Here is a 25001-nt window from a genome sequence, read left to right as displayed (position 1 = left end):
TCAATAAATGCCTCAGTTCAAACGGCAGCGCATCATCCCTTCCTATTTACTAGTTTTAACATGAAATAAACATGATTGAACATCTTGTGCCTCATGTAATCGCCCAATCAGTGTTTCAACCGTGGAAAGACGTCAATAAAACAAATTGTAAACAAAATGTCACGTATAGGGATGTAACGATTCACTCAACTCACGATTCGATTCGATTCACGATTTTGATTTCACGATTCTATTCGATTCTAAAAAAAAAAATTATTTTATTTTTTTTACAAAATGAGATTTAAGACAAATGATAAATTAAATGTGTCCTTTTGTTATTGCTTGGACAAAATGTTGCACATTTCTTTGTAAAATTGAAATATAACTATAATAATATACTAATATATCACTTGCATATTATTGCTCTTGTGTTGGTTTTGATTGCTTCTGTTGTCCTCATTTGTAAGTCGCTTTGTACAAAATTTAAATATAATGTAAATGTAAATAACAAAACTAAACTGAAATTTTAAGAACATTTATGTGTGAAACTACATAAAAATATCTGCATGAAACAGCGGACGAGCTGAATGAGATGCAGATTCACTCTCTGCCAGCAGGTGGCGCCTAAAGCGTTTCCTTGGTTTCCACTGTAAACAAAGCAGCGCTGCACTTATGAACTTTAATATGCATTATACAGAGGCAAGATGAAAAGAAAAAATACCATCTAAACTTTTCTAAAGACATTAAGTTCCCCTCAGACATGCATTCATATAAACTCCTACCCCTAAATGAATCGCGATTTGTTTAGCATCTCAACCGATTTGAATCGTCACATATTTGAATCGATTTTCAACCGGCTCGCGGTTAATCGTTACATCCTTCGTCACGTAGCAATTCATTTACCTCAGGCAAGGCATCAGTGTCCACAAATCGTTAATTCTAGGGATGCACGATATATCGGCGGCCATATCGTTATCGGCCAATAAATGCTATTTTTGATATTATCGTTATCGGTCCGATAACAAAATTAGGTCGATATCTTTAAGCCGATAAATTATGTATTATTTCCGCTGGTTGAACCACTTCACGTGCTTGCTGCTGGCCACTAGGGTTTTGATCGTCGCTTCTGTGACGTCGCACAAAGCAGACGCGCGTGTTACAAGAGCTGCTGCTAGAGAGAAAATAAGATGTCAGCGGTGTGGGAGTTTTTCGTTGTGAAAAAACAGGACACCAGACTTGCAATCTGCAACAGCTGCTAATGCGAGGGGGCAGTAGAACTAAAAACTTCAATACTACTAATTTAATAAGCCATCTGAAGTTTCGCCATCCCGAAATTTATAAAGATTATCAGACGAAAGTCACTGCCAAACAAACAGCGTCACCCACTACCAATAAGCCGGTACAACAAACACTTGACAATATGAAGAAATTTGACAAGGACAGTGCCAAAGCAAAAGACATCACATGCAAAGTTATGGAAATGATTGCAATTGATGACCAACCTTTCAGCATTGTTGAGGATTTTGGATTTCGTCGGCTTATCGAATTTATTGAACCGCGCTACTCGCTCCCTAGCCGGCGGCACTTCGCTGACGTTTCGCTCCCCGCTCTATACAGTGAAGTGGCAGCTCACATCCACATACTTTTGGGCAAAAATGTGACAGATATAAGTTTCACTACTGACATATGGAGCTCTGACGTAAGTCCAGTGAGTATGTTGAGCCTTACTGCTCAGTGGATTGAGGAAAACTTTGAGATGAGGAGAGTAATTTTGCATGCGCAAGAATGCCCAGGCTCTCACACTGGTGCTGCTATAGCGAGGGCACTCGAGAGCATGTTCGTTCGGTGGAACATAACTAAAGATATGGTACATGCTGTGCTGCGAGATAATGGCCGCAATATGGTTAAAGCCATCGAAGACTGTGGATTGAACAGTCTTGGCTGCATGGCTCATACTCTCCAGTTAGCCATGCATGACGGAGTTCTGAGCCACCGCATCATTTCCGACTGTATGGTGATAGGGAGGAAGATAGTCGGGCACTTCAAACATTCTCACCTTGCCATGTCCCGACTTGGAGAGATACAGACAGAGCTAGGACTGTCAAAAAAGATGCTGCAACAAGACACTCCGACACGTTGAAACAGTACGTTTTATATGATGTCGAGTTTGTTAGCACAGAAGCAAGCACTTGGTGCATATGGGGCAGAATTCGAGCTTTCAGCGCGTACCAGTGGGGCCTTATTGAAAATGCAGTAACACTGCTTGTGCCTTTCGAAAGAACTGACGAGAGAAATAAGTTCACACACAGCAACTGCTTCAGACGTGATTCCCTCTGTTGAGGCTCTGAAACGTTTACTGAACAAGAGTCTTAGTACAGATAGTGGTGTGAAGACGACAAAAGCTACTCTGCTGGAGGCTGTGAAGCAGCGGTTTAACGGCATATACACCGAGCCTTTGTACTTCTTGGCAACGATCCTGGACCCAAGGTACAAAGATCGCTTTTTTGATCAAGCCACCAAACAGCGAGCAACAGAAATGCTGCTGAGACAACTGAACAAGATGACAGAACTTGAAAATAGCACGGAGAAAGAGAGAAATGAGACAGAGCCCCCTTTAAAAAAGACGTGCACCGAGAGCGACGGAGGCGCAACATCCCTGCTTGACATGTATGGTGAAATTCTTGAAGAAAACATGGCCACAGAACACCAGACGCACCAAACATCTCCAGTAGGACAGCAGGTAAATTATTTTTTCCCCCTCATATTTATAAAAAAACAAAACAAAAAAAAAAACAGCAAAATAAGAAATAACATTTTATTTGACATCTGTAATATAGAGTACATTAAATTCACACAAAGTCATGCTGTATAAGAATAAACATTTTATTTATCTATTGCAAATTTTTATTATTTGATTGGTATTTTGATTATGTAAGTAATGTTGTTCAGTGACTTGGTTGCTTTATTTATGCATTGTTTTTTGTCAAGGCAATAGCTTTTATTTATATAAAAGAAAGTTGGCCATAGAAATGAATAGTTAATTAATAAAGTTCAGAGATCAGTTCAAACTTTTCTGAAGTTAAGGTTTTAAAATAAAATCAGTTGTTCACTGTATGTGTTTGCCTTTTTGTTTTTGCAATCATGCTCAGAAAAATTAATATGTATATTTATCGGCCAATATATCGGCTATCGGCCTCCAAATATAAAGAGTTATCAGTTATCGGTATCGGCCAAAATTTCCTTATCGGTGCATCCCTAGTTAATTCGCTAGAGAAACGAAGTCTAGAGAAGAGCATTTCGTGAAATATTAATACTCATTATATTTTACTTTACCTGTTAGTGATGTCTTAATTATTTAATGTGTTTAAATAAATATGTTATGAAACAAGTTATGACAGCCACTGTAAATAATTATATTTCACCAGCAATTAGAAATCTTATCATTTAGAATTTGATTTTAAATCGTTTACAGCAGAATCTGAGGTAGATTTTTACCCCTAAGGAAATTGTAATTATAATTAAGTTTATTTAAAGAAAGAGCAATTTGTTCGGTAAACCAGTGTTTAAAATATATTTAAAAAAAGCAACGTTATGTTTTTTTTTCCCCCTTGCTGTACCGAAACCATACCGAACCATGACGTCAAAACCAAGGTATGTACAGAGCCGTCATGTTTCTGTACTGTTATACCCCTAATGTTTACCGTATTCTCTCATCATAAATCTCATTTGAAAATATATTGATGTACCTTACAAAGTTGTTATACCGCTCAGCCCTTCTTTGTATCAGAAGACTGGACTTCCGTACTGTAAGATGAGGAATTTCAACAACAGATTAAGACAGAATTCATTTACAGTGCCAAAGTCGGGCATGTGCCTTTGACAGTCTCCACTTCCTGTGTGCACTGCAAACAGCAGTGATTAGCCAAACCAGCCTCGGATAGCATCTGACTAATCTAATCACCCCCCCACCACCAGTCATCTTAGTCTTCCTCATCAGTGCTAATTCAGTTTGCCTCATATGGGGGATTTATTCACTTTGAGGGGTAGTAGTACCTATGCTAAGACGCAATTGTTTGTGTTTGAGGATTTGCTTTTCTCAATATAACACTCAGTACTTTTTTATTATTATATATTAATATATATTCTTATTGTCCTAATTTTTAGTCACTTGTTTGCCAATGTGACTGATAGTCTGACCTACCCATAGGAAAAATGTATCCAAATCCAAAATGACAATGGGAGAGGAACGTGTGAGAAACATGGTAGATCTCTTTATTGTCTTGCTGTAATCTCTTGCAAGACTCCATTACAAAAATGTTTTACTGCTCAGAGGTTGCTGTTGCTTTTTTATTGCAATGGGGTTTTTCACCTTTAATGGTCAGGACAATAGGAGTAGAGACTGGAAACAATTGGACAGGTGAGAGTTGAACAGGAGCTGGAAAGCACCTTTAGCTGGGATTCCAACCCATGTTGTCTGAGGTGCAGTTGTGCCTTCACGTCGATGTGCTGCCCACAATATGTAACACTATACCAGTGTACCAGTGTTTTTATTGCTTTGTTTAGCATTACAATTTTGTCTTGTACAGCCCATTTTTGCATGTATGTAAATATAGGTTATGGTTTCCTCTGTTAAATCATTGTGCAATAAAACACTGACTACATAAAACAACTTCAAATATGACAATGCATATTTTGTGTTTGATTGAAATAGTGTGGATAAATGACATTGAAGCTAACCAGAGCGAAGACAAATAAAATAAAAAAAGAGATCTTTTTAACATGTCAAATATTTCTCCTAGACATAAATGAGGTTACTTTAAGATTGAATGGAAACTTTTGCTTGAATCTCCTGCTTCTCAAACTTGTCTCCTGAGACAAAAACTCTGAGCTCTCTCACAACGGTCTCCTTTAAAGCTTTAGAAGAGATCTCAACAACATCACACACTATGCTCAGACATTTCTCCTAGTCTAAAGACTCTGGTGGCCTCATATTTGTCTCCTCCAATGTTTCAAACAAGATCTCATCATCATCACACACTGTGCTCAGATATTTCTCCTTAGCTAGAGGCTCTGGATCTCTCATATTTGTCTCCTCTAAAGTTTAGAAGAGATCTCAACAACATCACACACTGCTCAGATTTTTCTCCTACACTAAAGACTTGGGAGCTCTCACATTTGTCTCCTCTAAATTTCAGAAGTGATCTCAATAACTTTACAAAGTGTGCACCAAGTCAAATGCCTCAATATGAGCTCAAACATGTCTACCATATAATATGTATTAATAATCAAATTAGTCAATTAATAATCAAGGCATGTATGTGCCTTTCAGCAAAGAAAGCTTCAGGGTTACATTTTCTGTAAATCAGTTTTGATTAAGGCATCCGGTACATTACTATTTCCAACAACAAATGATGTTCCTAAGTACATAAACATTGTCTCATAAAAAGTAACATTATCCTTATTTCTGCATAATTTCTCTCTCAATATAGCCTTTATCTCTGAATTTATGATTCCCCCCCTTTATTTGGTGCCTTTCAAGTACTTCACTTGATGCACACTTTGTAAAGTTGTTGAGAGCTCTTCTAAAGCATTACAGGAGACAAATATGAGACCCCCAGATTATTTAGCTAAAGAGAAAAATCTAAGCACAGTGTGTGATGTTGTTGAGATCTCTAATATATAAACATTTTAGGAGACAAATGTGAGAGATCCAGAGTCTCTAGCTAATGATAAAAATCTGATCACACTGTGTGATGTTGTTGAGATCTCTTCTAAAGCTTTAAAAGAGACTAATGTGAGATATCCAGTGTCTGTAGCTAAGGAGAAAAATCTGAGCACAGTGTGTGACGCTGTTGAGATCTTGTTTGAAACTTTGGAGGAGACAAATATGAGACCACCAGAGTCTTTAGACTAGGAGAAATGTCTGAGCATAGTGTGTGATGTTGTTGAGATCTCTTCTAAAACTTTAAAGGAGACAAATATGAGACCACCAGAGTCTTTAGACTAGGAGAAATGTCTGAGCATAGTGTGTGATGTTGTTGAGATCTCTTCTAAAGCTTTAAAAGAGACCATTGTGAGAGTGTTAGAGTTTTTGTCTCGGGAGAAAAGTTTGAGGAGCAGGAGACTTAAGCAAAAATCTCAATTCGATCTTAAAGTAACCTCATTTCTGTCTAGGATAAATATTTGACATGTTAAAGAGATCTCACTTTTGATTTTTCTTTCCTATGGGTACATTTATATTGTTGTTCTTGGCAGATATTTGCTTACAAAACATATTACAAAAATGACTTAAGCAGGTACTAAAAGATAAAGGTCAATAGTTGCACTGCTATGACAATAGCTGACAGATTGCAATAGTAAACATGAAATCCTGAGGGAGGTGTCTACCTGCTAAATCAGTTATCATGTGTAAACATGGCAGATAATAATCTATGAAGTATAAATAATATGCAGTAAACATTTAATCAGTCTGTTGCAATAGAGGTCTGCTACCCGACCCGGGTTTATAGCTAAACTAATACTATATGCAGTAGGCTACGCTGCTTTCATAGACGCACGCACACACATGAGTGCACACGACAACACAGCACGGAAACTTTTATTAGTAAAATAGCTTCGACAGGCTACTGACTCGCAACTTTATATTTCTCTGCAATGAGGGGGTAAAATCGCTGTTTTTGAGGTAACTAAGCCTCATTGCTTGTAGAGAGAGGCACGCAGACGCAGGTTCACACACGCAACTTTCATCCCTCTCTCTCTCTCGCTCTCACTAATTCAAATAAATTATATAATTAATTAATTCAAATAAATGCGATCTTACCACACTGCATCTCTGTGTCTGATTTAAAGCAGGCCGAATGCTAACGAGCCTTAAAGGGTTAGTTCACCCAAAAATGAAAATTAGGCTGTAGCCTATAATTCAGCATTTTAAAAAATGTAATGGATAGTGCAGGTCAACGTGATGGAATGGACAACAAAAGGGAGATGAAAAGCAGAGTAGATAACAAGTGTAAATAGTTCATTTTCTAATGAATTAAAGCAGAGAATGGGGCTTTTGTGTGCTGAAAGGCCACTGTCCTGGGCTTGACCAATGACAATACCAGCTCTCACATCACATGTAGCTCTTGAAAATTCACATTTAGATGCACTTCCTTCTGCCTGTCTTCTCTTTCCTCCATCACATGCTTTTCCACAGAAGTGCAGATGAAAGAGGAGTGTGAGAGACTGGGCACGACATGTCTCATGATGTTTTGGAATAAGAAAGTGGAAATAATATCAATTTAAATATTTTTGGTATCTGTTTCTAAATTTAAAAAACTCGCCCTCATATCATTCCTATCATGTATAACTGACTTTCTTCTGTGGAACACAAAATAAGATATTTTGAAAGTCACTGGGGTCCAAACAACATTTTAGCCCATTGACTTTTATTGTATGGACAAAAAATAAAATAAAATACTTTTTTCAAAATATTATTTTGTGTGTATATAATTTTATGTTCCAGAAAAGAAGAATGTCATACAGGTTTGGAACGACATGAGGGGGGAGTATGATGGATGAGAGAACACAACATTATGATCATGGTGTTGGTTTGTGCCTCAAAACTATGGATTCAAATGTTTTAGAAGTGATTTAATTCTCAGTACACTCTACTAATGCCACATTTGAGTAAAAATATAGGTATTTATATTGCATTTATAAGTATCGCTGCTTAATCATCATAGGTAGGTGATGTTAATGTTATTTTTCCTTGAGAAATAAATTCCTGTATTGTCAATAGTGTGGAGCATTAGTGTGGAGCTGCAGACTGCTGTGCTGTTCATGTGCAGTTACATACAGTTTGACCCTGAGGAGGTGGCCTGATTATAGTGCTGTGCTTGTGTCATGTCAAGCGTCAGATCATTGTGTATGTTTGGAGCTTCACTACTCTTGTGCCGTGCACTTCCAGGAACTACAGCAGCAGCCAGGAGGATTTGACCTCCCTGTTTCCGCATGGAGAGACTATAGACTCTCATTCCTTCTGTCTCTCCCACCCTTTTCTCTTTCTTTCTTTCTTTCTTTCTTTCTTTCTTTCTTTCTGTTATTGCCCTGTTGGATTGTTCCTTTGCCATGGTAACTTTAGTTTGGGAATATAAAGGCCACTTGTTGGCTTGGGTGCATTTGTCTGGGAGAGTGAAAGAGTGACCTGGAGCTGTCTTTCAGTCTTTAATGACCCTCAACAAAGAGAAAATCATGGAACATCCCAGTTCTCTGTTACTCTCTGTCTCTCTCTCTCTCTCTCTCTCTCTCTCTCTCTCTCTCTCTCTCTCTACGTTTGGAAAAAAATGTTGTGTTGGGTTGATAATGATGTGTTGTCTTTTTCTGAGATTATGGGATAATGTAATGAGGTGTTTTGTAATGTTTTTTTGGAGTTTTGTATTTAATAAAGGTGTTATCAATTCAAAATTCTCTCTCTCTCTCTCTTTCTGCCTCTCTCTCTCTCTCTCGGTCTCTCTCTGTCTGTCCTGTTTCCTGTGCTTCTTTTCAGGGGCACTTCAATGGAGCTTTGGAGTTTGTTCTTTCTCTCTGTGTTGTAGTTTCCAGTCCTTCACTTTCTTTAAGCTTTTGCAATAGTATTAGAGGATATTTCTAATACTTATATGGCAATCAGGAAATGAGAACAGACAAAAATATTGTATGATAACATTTGCTTTTGAGTTTGAGTCATGTTGTCAGCAATGCGTCAGCATAGCCAAGTTTAGCATCACATGAAAAACTCTGGATTGTTACTCATAAGTGTGTTTCATGGTGTGTGCGCATTCAGATGTGAAGCCGTTGCTTACGTTTCCATGATCATCTGCTTGCGCTCCTCAAACATTAATAACCTGCATTGAGAAATCATGACCTTTGGACGAAGCTTATTTACAGAGACTCCTCTGGTCATTTTCCTCTGTGGACCGTTTCCTCCACCTGAGGATGAGGATGTACTAATGCAGATTGTTTTCCGGCGCATTTAGATCAGGGATGGGTCATGATGATGATAATGACGATGAACTAATCACATAGTTAAAAAAAGGAGGTCAACTAGTAAATCTAAATTTTTATATTTAGTCTTTTATGTTCACCAAGGCTGCATTAATTTGATCAAAAATACATTAAAACAGTAATATTGTGGAGTAATATTACAAACAGCTGAATTTTCAGCAGCCATTACTCCAGGCTTTAATGTCACATGATCTTTCAGAAATCATTCTATTATGCTGATCTGCAGCTCATGAAACCTTTCTGATTATTACAATGTTGAAAATAGATTCTTTGATGAGTAGAAAGTTCAAAATAACAGCATTCATTTGAAATAGAAATCTTTTGTAACACTATAAAGTTTTTTACTGTAACTTTTGCTTAAATTTAATGCATCAGTGCTGAATAGAAGCATTAATTTCTTTAAAAATCTTTCTGACCCCAAATTTGTAAAATGTTTTCCTTTCCTGTATAGTCTGCATGTTTGCAGTGTGACTACATCAAGCACAGTAAGACCATTAACCACTCTCTGCACCGAGGTCTCTATGTGTCCAGCAGGGCAGAGTTCACATACTCTGTGTCCAGTGTTCACTCAGGTTTCTCTTTGGAGAGCTCCGCTCGCCTCAGTGTGAGTTGTAGCTGAGGTTTGGCTGAGGATGCCATGGACAGCAGCCATCAGCATTAGGCTCTGTAATGAAGAGAGGACTGAATCCACACAAATGTTGAAATCTACCCAAAAGCCTTTTTACAGACACAGAGAACTTCCAGTGTGGGAATGACTGAACAGAGCAGTGTTTATAAAGATCTAAGGAGTTGACTTGAAAATATACTCGCTAAACTTACATGATTCAACAGCTTTTGAAACAAACCGAGCTCCTAATTTTAGTTTTTTTTGCTCTTCAGTGGGTCAGAATGACTATATGAGGTATTATATTAGTATAATCATTGTAGCACATCTAATAAATAACTCTCTCTAATTTTTTGTGTGTGACAGGGATTTTTGGACTGTGGAAGAATCTGTAATTGCATTGCATTCCCTCTCATCCAACGTACACACCCCGTGATATCCTGAAGCCCTCTCCAACAGGACCAGGAGGCACCTGAGGCAAAAAGTGCTGAAAGAGTGAATACAGAACGAAGAAGGATCATAAAGGACATGCACAGAATGCTGCTCTGGAGGGGAGAGCAGAAGTGTTCTGCACTGGAATGACCTCCCATACACTCTCACGTGGTTTCAATGGGGATTTCAGCATAGCCGCACTCTGCTGGATGGGAGGTGGTGTATTTCTGTGGCATCTGATTGCTCTGCTCTGATTGGCCAGTACTATTCAGTTGCCACACTGCCGTTGGTCAGAATGCCAGCAAAAGGGAAGTACTTGCTGAACGAGCAGGAGTTGAAACAGGAAGCACTGTACAGTAAATTTTCTGGCATTGGCCACTACCAGCCATTCGTTCTGTTGCTGGGACTGAGCATGCTCACCTGTGTCATACTGCTAGTGCTCTTCTTCAGCCTGAAACTGGTGAGATGCCACGTTCATGCAAATGCACTCATACAATATGCATGCTTACACACGCCCACAATCAAAGGTCAAACGCCAACCCACGCAAGTGTGCGCTGTTGAACAAGTCACTTAAAATTAGGAAAGACATTAACTGTCACAGAAAAAGTCAATATTTAACATGTGCCGGATCTGTTTTGTCTTTGCTGTTCAGATGGTTTCTGATGATTGAAGCAGCCTCTCTTACATAATCCTGCAGCCACTGAGGTGCTGATCCTCTGTAGTTGCGTAATTTAAAGTCTGATGATCACAATGCTGATGTGAACTGGCATTATGCGTGACAGGAAATTGAGTGTTTTAATTGTAATAATTGGCAGTTCATGCCAGGTCCATCAGAATGTTTTTTTTTCCTCTGGGAATTTGTAGCACATTGTATAATAATCTCTCTCTCTCTCTTTATTTCCTCTGTTACATTCTCACATAAACTCGCACATAAACTCTGGAGTCAGCAGGATGTGAAGAGGGGCTGTGAACGCTCCTTCCGTACCGCTGTTGTTCATCTCTTTAGCCGTTAAGCACTATACCATCTGTATGAACTTCTGTAACCTTCTCTCAACACCAACCGGCCGTGGGAGGAACAGAATTACAACCAGTGTGGCTCTCTGTGTGTGGGCATGTATGTGTGTGTGTTGTGTTTTACTATTTATTTGAAGTTTCACAAAGCCCATAGGATGATGGGAGTATGTAGGTTTGTGTGTGTGTTTCTTGTGTGTGCTTGTGGACTGAGGTATGTATCTCTGATGTGTTTGAAAGTTGTAGCTCAGTGGTAATTCGGAGTGGTTGACTTAACTGGGTGAACATGAGTGGAGGACTCTACCCACTGCGGTGAGTGTGTATATTGGTGTGTGGGTGAGTGGTGGGGTCGAACTAGTGCTGTGATTTGCCCACTTAGGTAGGGGCTTGTTGTCTGATAGTGTTATTTAATCATTTTACTTTGTCCTTTGTTTACTCTGACTCTATATATAATCAATGACTGGTGTAGAGATTATGGTACTGTTCAAAAGTTTGAGGTTGGTAAGATTTATGTAATTTATAATTAATGTTTTTGAAAGTCTCTTTTGTTCACCAAAGCTTGTTCATTGATCAAAATATAGTAAATATAGTACTTTTGATCAATTGAATTCTCCACCAAACAAGTATTTCCAAATGAAACCACAGCAGAATAGACCATTGCACATCTCAGAGCAAACACACTGTAGTGTCTTAGAACTATCTGCATAGTAAATGATTCAATGACTCACTCATAAGTCACTTGTTTTGTTCCTGAGTGAATTGATGAATTTGAATGTATCGGTTGAGTAGATTATTTAAATGACTCACTCATAAAGACAGTCAGTTGTTGTCATGTACTGGTTTATTGATGTAACCTGCCAAAAGACTCACTAAAAAATCCCCACCACTAATTCACAGCCTGTCTGGAATGTGCAAACATCAAATCCGAAGACCGGAAATAACTGTTGTGTATATATACTGTGTATAGTAAATATATATATATATATATATATATATATATTTCCCTTGTTGTAACTTTGTGTTGCAGCTATTAATGCTTACTCAGATGGGTGCCGATAGCCTCGTTGGCACAATTTGGCAGCGCGCCGACATATAGTGCCGTTTTGCTTTGGGTATCCTAAATTTGAGTCCCAGGTTGTGGACCTTGCCTGATCTTGTCCCCTTCTCTCTCTCCCACTTCGCTTCCTGTCATCATACTGTACTATCATAATAAAGGCAAAAATGCCAAAAAATTAATCTTAAAAAAAAATGCTCACTCAGATGGTGTCTGGTTTTAAACTAGTGTTAGCTTTGTGACAGATGGCATGAAGTGATCTCTGGAGCTTTTAAGGATTTTTGGCTTCTATGTTTTTATGTTTGAGTTTTTCTGCCTTTAGGGGGAAAAATAGTGTGGGAAGCAATAGTCCCTTAACGGCTCCATGACAACTAATGTGCAAAACATTTCCCTTGTTGTAACTTTGTGTTGCAGCTATTAATGCTTACTCAGATGGGTGCCGATAGCCTCGTTGGCACAATTTGGCAGCGCGCCGACATATAGTGCCGTTTTGCTTTGGGTATCCTAAATTTGAGTCCCAGGTTGTGAACCTTGCCTGATCTTGTCCCCTTCTCTCTCTCCCACTTCGCTTCCTGTCATCATACTGTACTATCATAATAAAGGCAAAAATGCCAAAAAATTAATCTTAAAAAAAAAAAGCTCACTCAGATGGTGTCTGGTTTTAAACTAGTGTTAGCTTTGTGACAGATGGCATGAAGTGATCTCTGGAGCTTTTAAGGATTTTTGGCTTCTATGTTTTTATGTTTGAGTTTTTCTGCCTTTAGGGGGAAAAATAGTGTGGGAAGCAATAGTCCCTTAACGGCTCCATGACAACTAATGTGCAAAACTAATGTTTCCAAGATAGACTGCATACACAAACATGTAGACGCACACACATTCACAAAGTTTTTCTAGATAGAGCATTAGCAAATTTCTTTTGAACAGTGCTCTTTATTTTTTCAAAGCATGACATACACCCACTTCCACACACATACTGCTTTTTCTAAACCCCTTGAATGAGCTGGCTTATGTGATATGTATGTTTACCTCTAACACCTTGCTCTCTCCATGTGTGTATGTGTGTGTGTGTGTGTGTTTCAGGATGCAAATGTCCATGGTGTATTTGTGGGAGTTGTGGGAGGAGCGTTGTGTTTGTTCCTGGCTGTGTTTATATTAATCTGTACAGAGACCCTCTCTCAGAGATGGAGAACTTTACTCGGCCTCGCTGTGTGGGCCACACACCTCACAATGGGCTTCACCTTTATTTTCAGCGCAGAAACCGAAATACCAATACAACCATGGGACCAGGTAACACATACTAGCTATAATATTTTATTTAGATTTCACATGACAAGAGTAGTTTTTAAAGGGCACCTATTATGCAAAATTCACTTTTAAATGTTGTTTGGACATAAATGTGCGTTGGCAGTGTGTGAATACAACCACACTATAATGATAAAAATCCACCCACTCCTTTTTGTTAATCCCCATAAATCATAAGCAGTGTCTCAGAACAAGCCGTTCGCAAAATCTGTACGGTGTGACGTCATGTTTATCATCAAGCTAGAGCATTTAAAAACAGCATTCAAGTAAGAAATGTCATCTTATTAAAGCTATAGAAGTTATTTGGTCAAGAGCAGTGAGTGATTTTGTTTTTATTTTATTGTTTGGGTCATATTAACAGCGCAGACAGCAGTAGGTACTGCATATAACGCTGCTGTCACAGATCTAATATAAACATGAAATTACTTTCAGACATAACTGACTGTGTTTATGTAACATATGTGTGTTTTTGACATTACCTTGTGTGTATTTGACAGTTTAAATGCAATAAGACATTAGTCTTAATAGAAACAAGTTAGTTTACACTGATATGGCTTTACAATGCATGATTTCAGCACGATATACATGATAATCAAAACTAGACAGATGTTTTGTTTTGGTAGAGTATCTGAGGTGTGAGCTGTAAAAGCACAGCCCTATTCTGGAAAAGTGGGCGGGGAACAGCAACTCATTTGCATTTAAAGATACATGCACGGAAACAGCGTGTTTCTGCTTCCACTTAAAATGGTCATTTTAAAAATTATATAATAAAAGATCTGTGGGCTATTTTGAGCTGAAACTTCACAGACACATTCTGGGGTCATCTGAGAATTGTATTACATCTTGTAAAAAGGGGCATAATAGGTGCCCTTTAAAGAAGGAGCATTCTTACGTGTTCTCTGTCATGCATTGAGACATTTAATATTGGCAGTAACCGGTAATTTAATACTTTCATCTTATTCTCTCCAGGTGCCCTTCTTCCTCTTCATCATCATTATTGTCTACACAATGCTACCATTCCAAATGAGCTACGCTGTGACCCTGAGTATCATCTCCTCTCTGTCTCACATCATTGTTCTTTCGGTGCACCTCACAGTGGTCGAGGTATCCTCCAAACTCTCCAATCATCTCATCACCAATCAGGTAAAAGACTGGTTTCTGATTGGTTGAAAGGTTTACAGCTTCAGCAAACCTATATGAAAAGAAGCTGAAAAGGATGTAACATCTCAATGTTAAAAGTCAGTTTTCCTCTCCCTCTCCCTCTCTAGTTGCTATCAAATACTGTGGTGTTTGTTTGTGGAAATATGGTTGGTGCATTTCATAAGGTTCTGATGGAGAAAACTCTCAGGCAGACATTTCAGGATACTCTTCGCTGCCTTGGCATTCGCATGAAACTGGAGATTGAGAAGAGACAGCAGGTGCTCATACAACTTCACTCCAACAAATCAGAGACACAGCCAAAGCAAACATATAGGAGAAACAAATGCAAATAATGCTCTGTGTAAAAATACATACTTATGTCTGTTATGCAAGAGTATCAAATGATCTGTTTTATAGAATTTTTGTGACTTCAAATTTGTTATTGTACAAACATGGGTTAAGTTTTTTTTTAAATGAGACCACATTTTTCAGCTGTAACAAAAGCCCTAAGTGTGCTTCAGTTTTGATGTGAACACTTGGTGTACAGCCGAATCAGCCTTTCAAAGTATCCTCCATTTGTGAGTGTACACGAACTCAGTTGGTCACAGACAGAACACACAGACTAGAAATAGATACAGTAGCACTAGAAAGTTTAAACTTTGTTCAGTGTCTGCGCTATTTCTCTCCAGAAGTTATAACTGATTTTCACACATAAGTGAGCTGAGCATAAAGAGTACACGTCTTTAGTAAAATGGCTGCGCACGTAAAATATGCACGTACTATGCACTAATTGAAATTTGCACCATGCATATTGTATGAATACCCTAGTGTACACTTTAAAACATAAGTATACTTTAGTCTTAAGTCCATCTTTCCCACAACACTCTAGCAGCCCCATACTGTAGCTTTCAAGCTAATTTCTCTTTAAATAAAACAAACTTTGAATTTATCTTCAGTCTGCTCATGTATTCAAACTAAATAAGGCTTAAACAACCTTCACCTTAAATGAACTTTTTAATATTGACTTTGGAAATTTTCTCTTGAAATTTTTTGATTTTTTTTTTATATAATGATTTTATATAATGGTTAATTCATCTTCAAATCTAACAGCTGATGGGTATATTAGACATTGAAAAGTGAATCAAGGAGGTTTCTACTGAAATAGTCTTAACTTTTTGTATAGTTTTTAAACTTCTTTTTGTTTCTTGGTTTGTTATGAGTGTTGTCGAAGAAGTGACATCTTGTATGGAGAGCAGTGAAAAGCAGGGTAGAGTTTAATGACTGGCTGTTAACCTCCCTGACGGTATATGTTCAGAATAATAAATCTCACAAACAATGGTGAATCCTTAAAACAAACATTTATAAACACTGGGCAATAGTGTCCTTACAAGACACAGTAAAATCCTTCTTCTGAATGAAACCGTATAATCTGTTAGTTTCCCATTACCCTCTCATAGTCCAGATCTCTTAGCCTGTTGGCACTTAAGCTGTTACAGTCAAACAACAGTTGAAACTGAGAAAGAATAGGACACTCAAAATTAGACAGGAATTGAATTGAATTTAAAGAAAATAATATGTTAAAAAATAAATGTTTAATTCACAGACAGACTTTAACAGTAAACAGGATGATTTCACGGGCATTATCTTTAAATGTGTGTATGTGTTTTTTGTGCTGTAGGAAAACCTTTTACAGTCAGTGCTTCCTGTGTACATCTCCATGAAGATGAAGTTGGCCATAATGGAGCGCTGCAAGTGTAAAGATAAAGAGGAACAGCAGCGTATGGTCCGTGACAACAACTTCCACAGTCTTTACGTGAAGAGACATGAGAACGTCAGGTAACACGTCGTGTGCTCACACACACATATACATCGTCATACATATCTAGAGCTGTCTGTGTGTTGTTCTGCGTTTCCATGCACTAATTTAACCCTTCCTCATTAATCAAGTCCTGAGAGTGAATGAATGGTCAGTCTGTTAGCCTCAACTATCAGAGTGCTCATCATGAGGCCACTAATTTAATTAGTTTTATTTCCCATCAACCCCAAGAGTGAAGATGGGGGATGGGGTGCATCTATTAATATTCTTTGTCCCATGTTCACAATGCTTGGTTCTCAGGCAGCTGTTTATATTTAGATAGACGGCTTGTTTGTCTCCCATTACAGCTGCTCAGATAGAACACAGATTCACTCACCTGTGTGTGTGAGCAAACAATAGAGAGCTGTTCACCTGCCGAAAATCATGGGGCCTGCTCTCTTTTTGAACTTGTTCATTAGGAGTGTGATGACATGGATTGTGTGTGTGTGTGTGTTTGGTCCTGTAGTCAGCATTGAGAACAGCTGGGTCTTCAAGGTTAATTTCCATGAGCTGTGTTTATGAAGTTTTTATACTTTTCTGGGCGTTAAGACAGCTGACACTGAGCTGCTTCTGTTCTCCTCATTAAAAAATACTCGGCACAATCATAACTTCTAAATGCCGCCTCTTCATATTTGACCTGACCTGAGATTCAAACTAGCAAGCATGTTTTCCCCTTTGTTTCAGTTCCAGAATTGCCTACAAAAACACATAAGTGTGTCTCTTTTTGTCTGCTTTCTGCTAGCATCCTATATGCTGACATAGTGGGTTTCACACGTCTGGCCAGTGACTGTTCTCCTAAGGAGCTTGTGATCATGCTGAATGAACTTTTTGGGAAATTTGACCAGATTGCAAAAGTAAGTATAACTATATAGGACTTAATGCAATATAATTATGCGCTTATGCTCAACATTTATTTGGTCAAAAGTACAGTAAAAATAGTAATATTGGCAAATATTAATACAATTTAAAATAACTTATTTACATGAATATGTTTTAAAATGTCATTTATTTCTGTGATGGCAAAGCTGAATTTCAACAGCCATTACTCCAGTCTTCAGTGTCACATGACCCTTCAGAAATAATATGCTGATGTGATGCTCAAGAAACATTTCTGATTATTATCAATGATGAAAACAGTTCTGCTGCTTAATATGTTTGTGGAAACATGATGAACAGAGTGTCTAAAAATAACAGCATTTATTTCATATAGAATTCTTTTGTAACGTCATAATGGTCTTCACTCTTAACTTTTGATCAATTTAATGTATCCTTGCTGAATTAAGGTATTTTAAACTGACCCCAAACTTTTGAATGGCACTTTCATTATATATTATATAATGAAATTGATTAAAATTCAATCTTATTATCAGTCAGTTTGGTGCCTAAACAAATCAAATATCATTGGTGATTTAATAAATTAGATACTTGTGCTCTGAATTGTACATATTAGTTGTCCTTGAAGATGACTAGTATCTGCTTGTGTGTGTTCCCCTGTAGGAGAATGAGTGTATGCGGATAAAAATTCTTGGTGACTGTTATTACTGTGTGTCTGGCCTCCCTGTTTCCCTGCCAAATCATGCCAAAAACTGTGTTAAAATGGGCCTGGACATGTGTGAAGCCATCAAGTAAGTCTCTAATCATTATTAGCACAGCATTTCTCCGTATAGTGTTTTTCCTAGCACTGGCCAAGATATGTGGCAGATGACAGGCTGAATATTTTCCTAATCACTTGCAGGCAGGTGCGTGAGGCGACAGGTGTGGATATAAACATGCGTGTAGGTGTGCACTCTGGAAATGTCCTCTGCGGTGTGATTGGCTTACGGAAATGGCAGTTTGATGTGTGGTCACATGATGTCACCTTAGCCAATCATATGGAGTCAGGTGGATTACCAGGGTATGAACAATAAAATCGCTTATCAATCAAGAACTTTTTAAGCTGCATTCAGAGTACTGTCCGTATTAATGTCATGTCATCTCCATAAGATGCTACATTTGCGTTTTCTCCATTAGCCGAGTTCACATCACAGAGGCGACTCTGAAGCACTTGAACAAAGCGTATGAGGTGGAGGAGGGGAATGGTCACCTGAGAGACCCCTACCTCAAAGAGCTTAACGTCAAGACGTACCTGGTCATAGACCCACGGGTAGAAACTTTAAATCATACATTATTAGTGTGTGCCTGCCACATACAGTATATGTCACTGTATGTGAATCTGAACATGTTGATGTGGTGTTTATGTTTAGTCAAAAGACTCATCACTGATGGCTCCCAGTGTCACCAAGCCTCGTGTGAGTGATGGTTTGAAGATGCGAGCATCTGTGCGTATGACACGCTTCCTGGAGTCGTGGGGGGCTGTTAAACCTTTTGCCCATCTGCAGAGCCGAGAGGAATTCAGCACAGATGCTGTGGTCAATGGAAAGGGTCGTTGCAAGGTCAGAAACGCATGAATGAGTGCTCAAAAATGAGAATTGACCTCATGACAGAAAAATGACAGACATCCCAAACAGCCAATCAAATCACTGTGCTGATAAGCCTCGTTGTTATCTGCCATTTTGTCCGTCAAACTGTGTGATAAAACTCCTTTTTGGCAAATTCCCAGCATAAAAAATAAAAAGTGTTACATACAGTGAAAAGATGCAAGACCGTGTGAACAACTAAACGGTGAAATTTTAAAATGATCGTCCAAAACCAAAATGTTTGTATAAAAGAAAAATTGTTGAATACAGGACAGTTGATATTTTTTGAAAAGGGATGTTCTTTCATTTTACAGTTATTTTCCCAATTAATTACTACATACATGCGGCCAACATATGTTTGCATCTGCAGAAGCATCCGTTGCACGTTACCTTTGTCTTAATGTCAGGATTTATAATGTCAACTTTCGGCTTCTTAATATTTGAGTAGATTTTACTATTTTTTTCTTGTCTTCTACCATTATATTGTTTCATCATAACAACCTGTTAAAAACGTGTGTGCTTTTGTTTTTGCATTTGAAGTACTGTCATTTATTCATCAGGTGCATTAGTGAGCGAGATGACTTTCAACGTCATTTTCTTTGACAGACATACAGTAGATAGAGTACCCATGCTTCAAAAGCGGTGACAGTGTTTAAGTAATGCTGTCATAGGGTAATATTTTCATTATTACATTTACACAAAGTTATGGGGTTCCAAACCTGTGTGCTGTTATTTTTGTGGAACATAAAAGGAGAATCTTTTTTTTTTCATTGTGACCACGACTGTCAAGCTTCATAAAAGGACCAAATGCACGAAAGTAGTGTATTTGATTTGTTTGCTATATTCGCTTTTTATAAATGACTTTTGTGTGATGGATTGAACAGTTCGAAATGCCAGTCTATTAATTCTGTTATTCACACAAATATATCAAATGGAGCCAGAAAACATAATTATTTGGACTACTCAATGGTGTCTTTTGGTCAAAAACTGATCTTTGTATGCAGATCATGTGTTGATGATGACAGCAACTCTCTATGAACGATGCTTAAGTTTGTCTCTCCCTTTAGGACATCCCTCTTAGATCAGTACCGACCAAAATTACAGAGAGGTGAGTTGTGTTTGTGTCATCTGTGTGTCTGTTTTGTGTGTGTCTCAAAGGGGGAAAAAAACAAGGTGTATTGCCTGGTCTTGCTGACTGAAGCAGCGATGTTGAAGTTGTCTTTCTCACTGTTGCTCTCTGACAGCTTTGATGAGTCTCTTGAGGAGTCCTTGTCTTTACCTGCCCCTCCCTTGAGCATATATAAGTGAGTGGAGCCATACTGGCTCAGCCAGCTCTATGGGGCCCGTAGTTTCAACACTAACAATGCAAACGCTCAATGAGCCACTGCTAACTGGTTATACGGTTAGCATGACCATAGCTGCACTCCCGCAGTACACCTGTAGTGTGTTTCCAGATTATAGTGCACTTTGGGCTTAGAAAAGCTTGTGTGTTTCTGCTTGCAAAGAGAGAGAGAGAGAAAGGAAACAGAATTTTCCTTCCTGAGCCGTGTTGAGGCACATTGCAAGGGGACACTTGCAATCTCTCTCAGGGAATTAAACTAACACACGGCATCCTGCCTCACACATATTTGCACAGACACAAATACAAACACCATCTCAATTCTCCAAAAAAAAGAAAGATCTATTTAGATCCTTTAACTACACAAAGCATTAACTGCAAAACTAGTCAAGTCAAGCCACTTATAACTACAGACTTCACACATATATTCACCCAAGCTTCCCCTGAACTGGCTGCAGTCAAATATAACTCAATAACAGCATGACAACAGTTATGAACATCTTTCCTGTTCCCCAGTGCTCATGCACATATAGACATGTGCATTGTGTGTGTGTGTGTGTGTGTGTGTATGTGTTACTTCATGGGTACAAAGTGTGTTTCTGTCTCTATGATTTGTGTATGCTGTCTCTGTAGGAATAAATCACAGAAGACTAAGTTTGATGAAGAACTTTACGACAAGATGACCACCACCATCAATGATTTGAGCTCCAGCAAGTTAGTCATAAACAAGCACATAAAATCATTTTTGGATGGAATTAAGCCCGGTTTGGTTAAAGTTGTACATTTAGTATGCATGAAAACGAGTGAAGAGAGTTTTTTTTGTGTGTGTGTGTATGTGTGTGTGTGTGTGTATGTGTGTGTGCAGGCAGTGGGTAAAGTCTGAAGAGAACTCTGGCCTCACACTGTGGTTTACTAAAATAGACCTGGAAAAGCAGGTAGATATCTTACTGTGGGCTTAACTTAAATGTCCTAACATTTCATTGTTTCATACACTGTGTATTTAAAAAAATAACAAATACCACAAATAAATGAATATTAAAGTATGTGTGTGTGCTTCTCTCAGTACAGGACTATAGAGATGCCAAACTTTAAATACTACATTGGTTGTGCCACCTTCGTCTTTTTATGCATCTTCATCATCCAAATGCTTGTTACCAAGCAGTAAGTGTCATGAATACAAGCTGAACACCATAGACAGACTCGATTTAACACTTTGGTGCTGAACGTGTCTTCATATGTTACAACCATTTGCCCTCTTTGTCTCTCTCTCAAAGGCGTAAAAAGCTGGGGCTGGCGTTTGCGGTGTTGGCGTGTGTTCTGCTTTTGGCTCTGTGCATCTGTTTTGCAGGTCATATACAGGTTAGACCACCACTGCCTTCCTTTGCCTTAGCACAGACATTCAGTTGGTCCTATGGGTTCTGGGGTATGTTTGTGTGTCCAGCACAATAAAGGTCTACCCCTGTGGTTTTAAAGATGCTGCAGCATGCAGTGCCTCTCTTGCTGTGCACTGTGCTGTAATGTGGAGAATGTCATTTGCTGTGTCCATTGTTGTCACTGACTTGTACTGGAATGTGAAATAACGAAAAACAGACTGACATTTGCTACAGTGTCACAAACATAAATACATATACATACCATGACATGTGAGTCGCCCATGCATACAGTGTTCCTCCCAGTGTCCTCTCTGCCCCATGCATTCAAACACACTGTTGCGTTTTCCAACACATTCTGGCTTCTGTAACCTTGAGAGCTTTTGCTTAGGTCAAATCCAGCTCTGTCTTTTTTTTAAACAGCTGTTTTTTCCCTTCTTTTCCCTTTTTATTTCTCAGAGGATGTTTCCGGAGAAGTTAAAGTCATGTACGTGGCTCTCGGCTCTTTCAGAAGCAGTGGTTAAGAGACCTTTTCTGCGCCTCCCATTGGCAACCGTGGCCACCGCAGTCATAGTCATCATTGCCATGTTCAACTTTGTAATGCTTTTTATAATGCTTAGACAATATTGTTGGTATATGTTTTTGTTGAAGCACTACAAAAGTAGGTTCACCTCTTAACATTGTTGCTCATCAAACTTTTTCACTCCACAGTATTTTAAAACCCCAGAGAATTTATGTGACACTTTGCGACAAAATAACAACACCGTTCCCGATCTACCTTTTGTAGATGACCTTCCATATTTGCCTGTGAGTAGCAAGCACACAAACACACACACACACACACACACACACACACACACACACACACACACGTTTACTTGGATAGCTACATGGAGACATACTCTAAACTTCTATTGTTTTTATATGTAGCTAATTATGAATACTCTAATTCCAGATTATAACCCTAACAAATTATTTGCATTATTATTTATTACATTATTTTCTTTATTTATTTCTCATCTTTGTGAATGAGGATGTTTGATGTCCCTGATTTGAGATTGTGAGATAGTTATAACTGTTGACACTACTGTACAAATATGACTCTTTTTGTTTCTGTATGATTTTGTCTTTCCAGTATTCTGTATATAACTGTATATTGGCATTGATCGCCTGTGGCGTGTTTTTGAGGGTGAGTTTGGAACTGAAGGTGGTCTTCCTCTTCATCGTCTCTACCGTTTCCTACATAATCATCTTCTACTCTCAGGAAAATCTCTTCAGCAGCTACAGCTGCCTGCTCTACACCAACCACAGCAGGTACACTCTCACGAACACGCATGCATTTGATTGTCAAATAATTTTTTATTATTGCATATTAAATTGTAGATACTTATTTCCCCCCCTCCTCCATTTAGATTAGCTTTGCCATCTTTTAACACTCACTTAAAGTTAATCTAATAATGTTTGAATAACACTGTTAACATTGCGAAATAACACTGATGACAATTTTTTGTAGATTTCAATAAAAAATGCATACGGGACTTTTAAAACAATTGATTTTAGTGTTTTATTTTACATTTATTTAGATAAAATAGAAAAAACTTTTAATACTGGCAATTTATCAGTCCTAACATGGAAATAATTATCAGTATTGGCCAGAATTTTAATATTGGTGCATCTCTAGTATAATCATGTCCAGTGTTTGTCTTTTGTAGTGTGGAGGACAGTTTGATGGTGTTCAAAGCAGGACTTATGAAGCACCCAAAACTCATGAGCTGCATCTACATCACACTCTTCCTCATTACCATGCTGCTCATATCCCACCAGGTACACACCTCATACCACACACACCTTAAACATGCCATACTGTCAGGGCAGAGAGTTACGCCCATCCTTGCTCTGTCCGTTCTCTCTTCCTCTCAGAATGATTACTGCTATCGTCAGGACTTCCTGTTGAAGAACAAGAACCTGGCCGATAAGGAAGAAGTCGAGCTGTGCGAAAACCTGAACCGTCTTCTTTTGGAGAATGTTCTCCCTGCGCACGTGGCCGCTCTCTTCGTGGGCGAGAACAAAAAGAATGAGGTGGGGCTGCTGTCCACTATCTCTTTACTAAACCGGAAATACAAGGTAGGAACCGGCTTCGAATGGGTGGGATGAGTCTGTATATCACCCTCTCATGTCTCCCATACAAGACCAGACATATACCAGTGATTCCCAACCATGGGTACCTAAGCCGGTTCCAAAGGGCACTTGGAAAGATTTTGATTTAGCTTTGTTGAATATTTAAAACAGAAACAAATGTTAATTCATTAAAATGACTAACTTTGAATAATTTCATGGTTTTGCAGATCTTTTTAAGGAAACAAAATAATGTGTGAAAGATGAATGTTTGTAAGAGCCTTATAGATTGGGCTGTGGCAGTACGTAAGACAAAAAAGGTTGGGAAACACTGCCATATACCACAGAAGATAATATCATGCAATACTCCACCATACCATTCCAATATCATACTCTAAGATCACAGTGTGCACTATACAGAGAATCCCACACTGTATTTTATAGCAACCTCTCAACCATTTTCTACCACAGTCTATACTATACCATACCATAATTAAGAGAGATTCAAAACTTAGGCCTGATTTAATTATTGTGATTTTTTTATTTTTTATTTACAATGGTTTTTATTCCTCCCTGATCTGCATTCTTACAAGAAATGTTAGCGTATTATTACAGTTATCTAAAAGTGCAATGGTTTTGTCTTATTTCCTTTTTCTCACTGTCCAGAAATACTTTTATGTTAATTTAACACACTGCTGGTCCCTTTTGCGGGTCTGTGAGATTTTTTTATGTTTTTGGAAGAAGTCTTCAGTGTCACATAATCCTTCAGAAATCATTCTAATATGCAGATTTGGTGCCCACAATTTTTTTATGATAAATCGAAAGTTCAAAAGAACCTCATTCTTTTTAGAAATAGTTTTTTTTTTTCTTTTGGACCAATGTAAGTCTTTAACTCAAACCTGACCTTTGATCAATTTAATGTCCTTGCTGAATAAAACTATTAATTTATTTAAAAAAAAATCTTACTGACCCTTTGAACAACAGACCAATTTATAGATTTTCTTTTTCATTTTGTTTTCTTACTGTCTAATTTGCAGGTTTTTTATGTGTCTCAGTACATTTAGTCTTGTGCCTCTCTGATTTTTGAGTGCATTTAGTGAAAATGTTCTTTTTGTTACTCAAAACACCCACATAATTTGTCATGAATCAATCATGCCTCATACCTTTACACATGTATTTACATAGTCTGTGAATGTCCTGTCATAAACCGTTTTTTTTGTTGTTGTTGTTGTTGTTGTTTTTTGTCTGTTGTACCATGTGAATGACTGCGACACAGAAGAATTGAGCTCTTGCTGCATGTGTCTTTCTGATCCTCTTCT

At 38.2% G+C, this 25001-nt stretch overlaps 1 protein-coding gene across 3 annotated transcripts in view; it reads left to right on the top strand.

Moving 5' to 3' along the window:
* The window catches only part of LOC107554606 (adenylate cyclase type 2-like), a 45417-nt gene that overhangs the window by 14547 nt on the left and 5869 nt on the right, over nucleotides 1-25001 (top strand). The window contains exons 2-22 of one of the 3 annotated variants that reach the window (XM_016237169.1): nucleotides 9974-10499; nucleotides 13186-13392; nucleotides 14377-14550; nucleotides 14676-14825; nucleotides 16226-16383; nucleotides 17145-17256; nucleotides 17900-18027; nucleotides 18138-18296; nucleotides 18413-18545; nucleotides 18646-18834; nucleotides 19926-19966; nucleotides 20103-20162; nucleotides 20831-20911; nucleotides 21063-21132; nucleotides 21261-21358; nucleotides 21472-21556; nucleotides 22027-22164; nucleotides 22279-22374; nucleotides 22703-22881; nucleotides 23280-23391; nucleotides 23488-23646. In XM_016237169.1, coding sequence (XP_016092655.1) covers nucleotides 10335-10499; nucleotides 13186-13392; nucleotides 14377-14550; nucleotides 14676-14825; nucleotides 16226-16383; nucleotides 17145-17256; nucleotides 17900-18027; nucleotides 18138-18296; nucleotides 18413-18545; nucleotides 18646-18834; nucleotides 19926-19966; nucleotides 20103-20162; nucleotides 20831-20911; nucleotides 21063-21132; nucleotides 21261-21358; nucleotides 21472-21556; nucleotides 22027-22164; nucleotides 22279-22374; nucleotides 22703-22881; nucleotides 23280-23391; nucleotides 23488-23646 — 2694 coding nt within the window. In that variant the 5' untranslated portion in view covers nucleotides 9974-10334. Of the gene's footprint in view, nucleotides 1-9973; nucleotides 10500-13185; nucleotides 13393-14376; nucleotides 14551-14675; nucleotides 14826-16225; nucleotides 16384-17144; nucleotides 17257-17899; nucleotides 18028-18137; nucleotides 18297-18412; nucleotides 18546-18645; nucleotides 18835-19925; nucleotides 19967-20102; nucleotides 20163-20830; nucleotides 20912-21062; nucleotides 21133-21260; nucleotides 21359-21471; nucleotides 21557-22026; nucleotides 22165-22278; nucleotides 22375-22702; nucleotides 22882-23279; nucleotides 23392-23487; nucleotides 23692-25001 lie in introns of all 3 variants that reach the window. The other 2 variants (XM_016237170.1, XM_016237171.1) reach the window with 2 other exon arrangements.

The sequence above is a fragment of the Sinocyclocheilus grahami genome, unplaced genomic scaffold (assembly GCF_001515645.1).
Source record: "Sinocyclocheilus grahami isolate Dianchi unplaced genomic scaffold, SAMN03320097.WGS_v1.1 scaffold508.1, whole genome shotgun sequence".
NCBI classification, from domain to species: Eukaryota; Metazoa; Chordata; class Actinopteri; order Cypriniformes; family Cyprinidae; genus Sinocyclocheilus; species Sinocyclocheilus grahami.
Note: the sequence above shows the minus strand (reverse complement) of the source record. Positions and strands in the feature narration are given on the sequence as shown.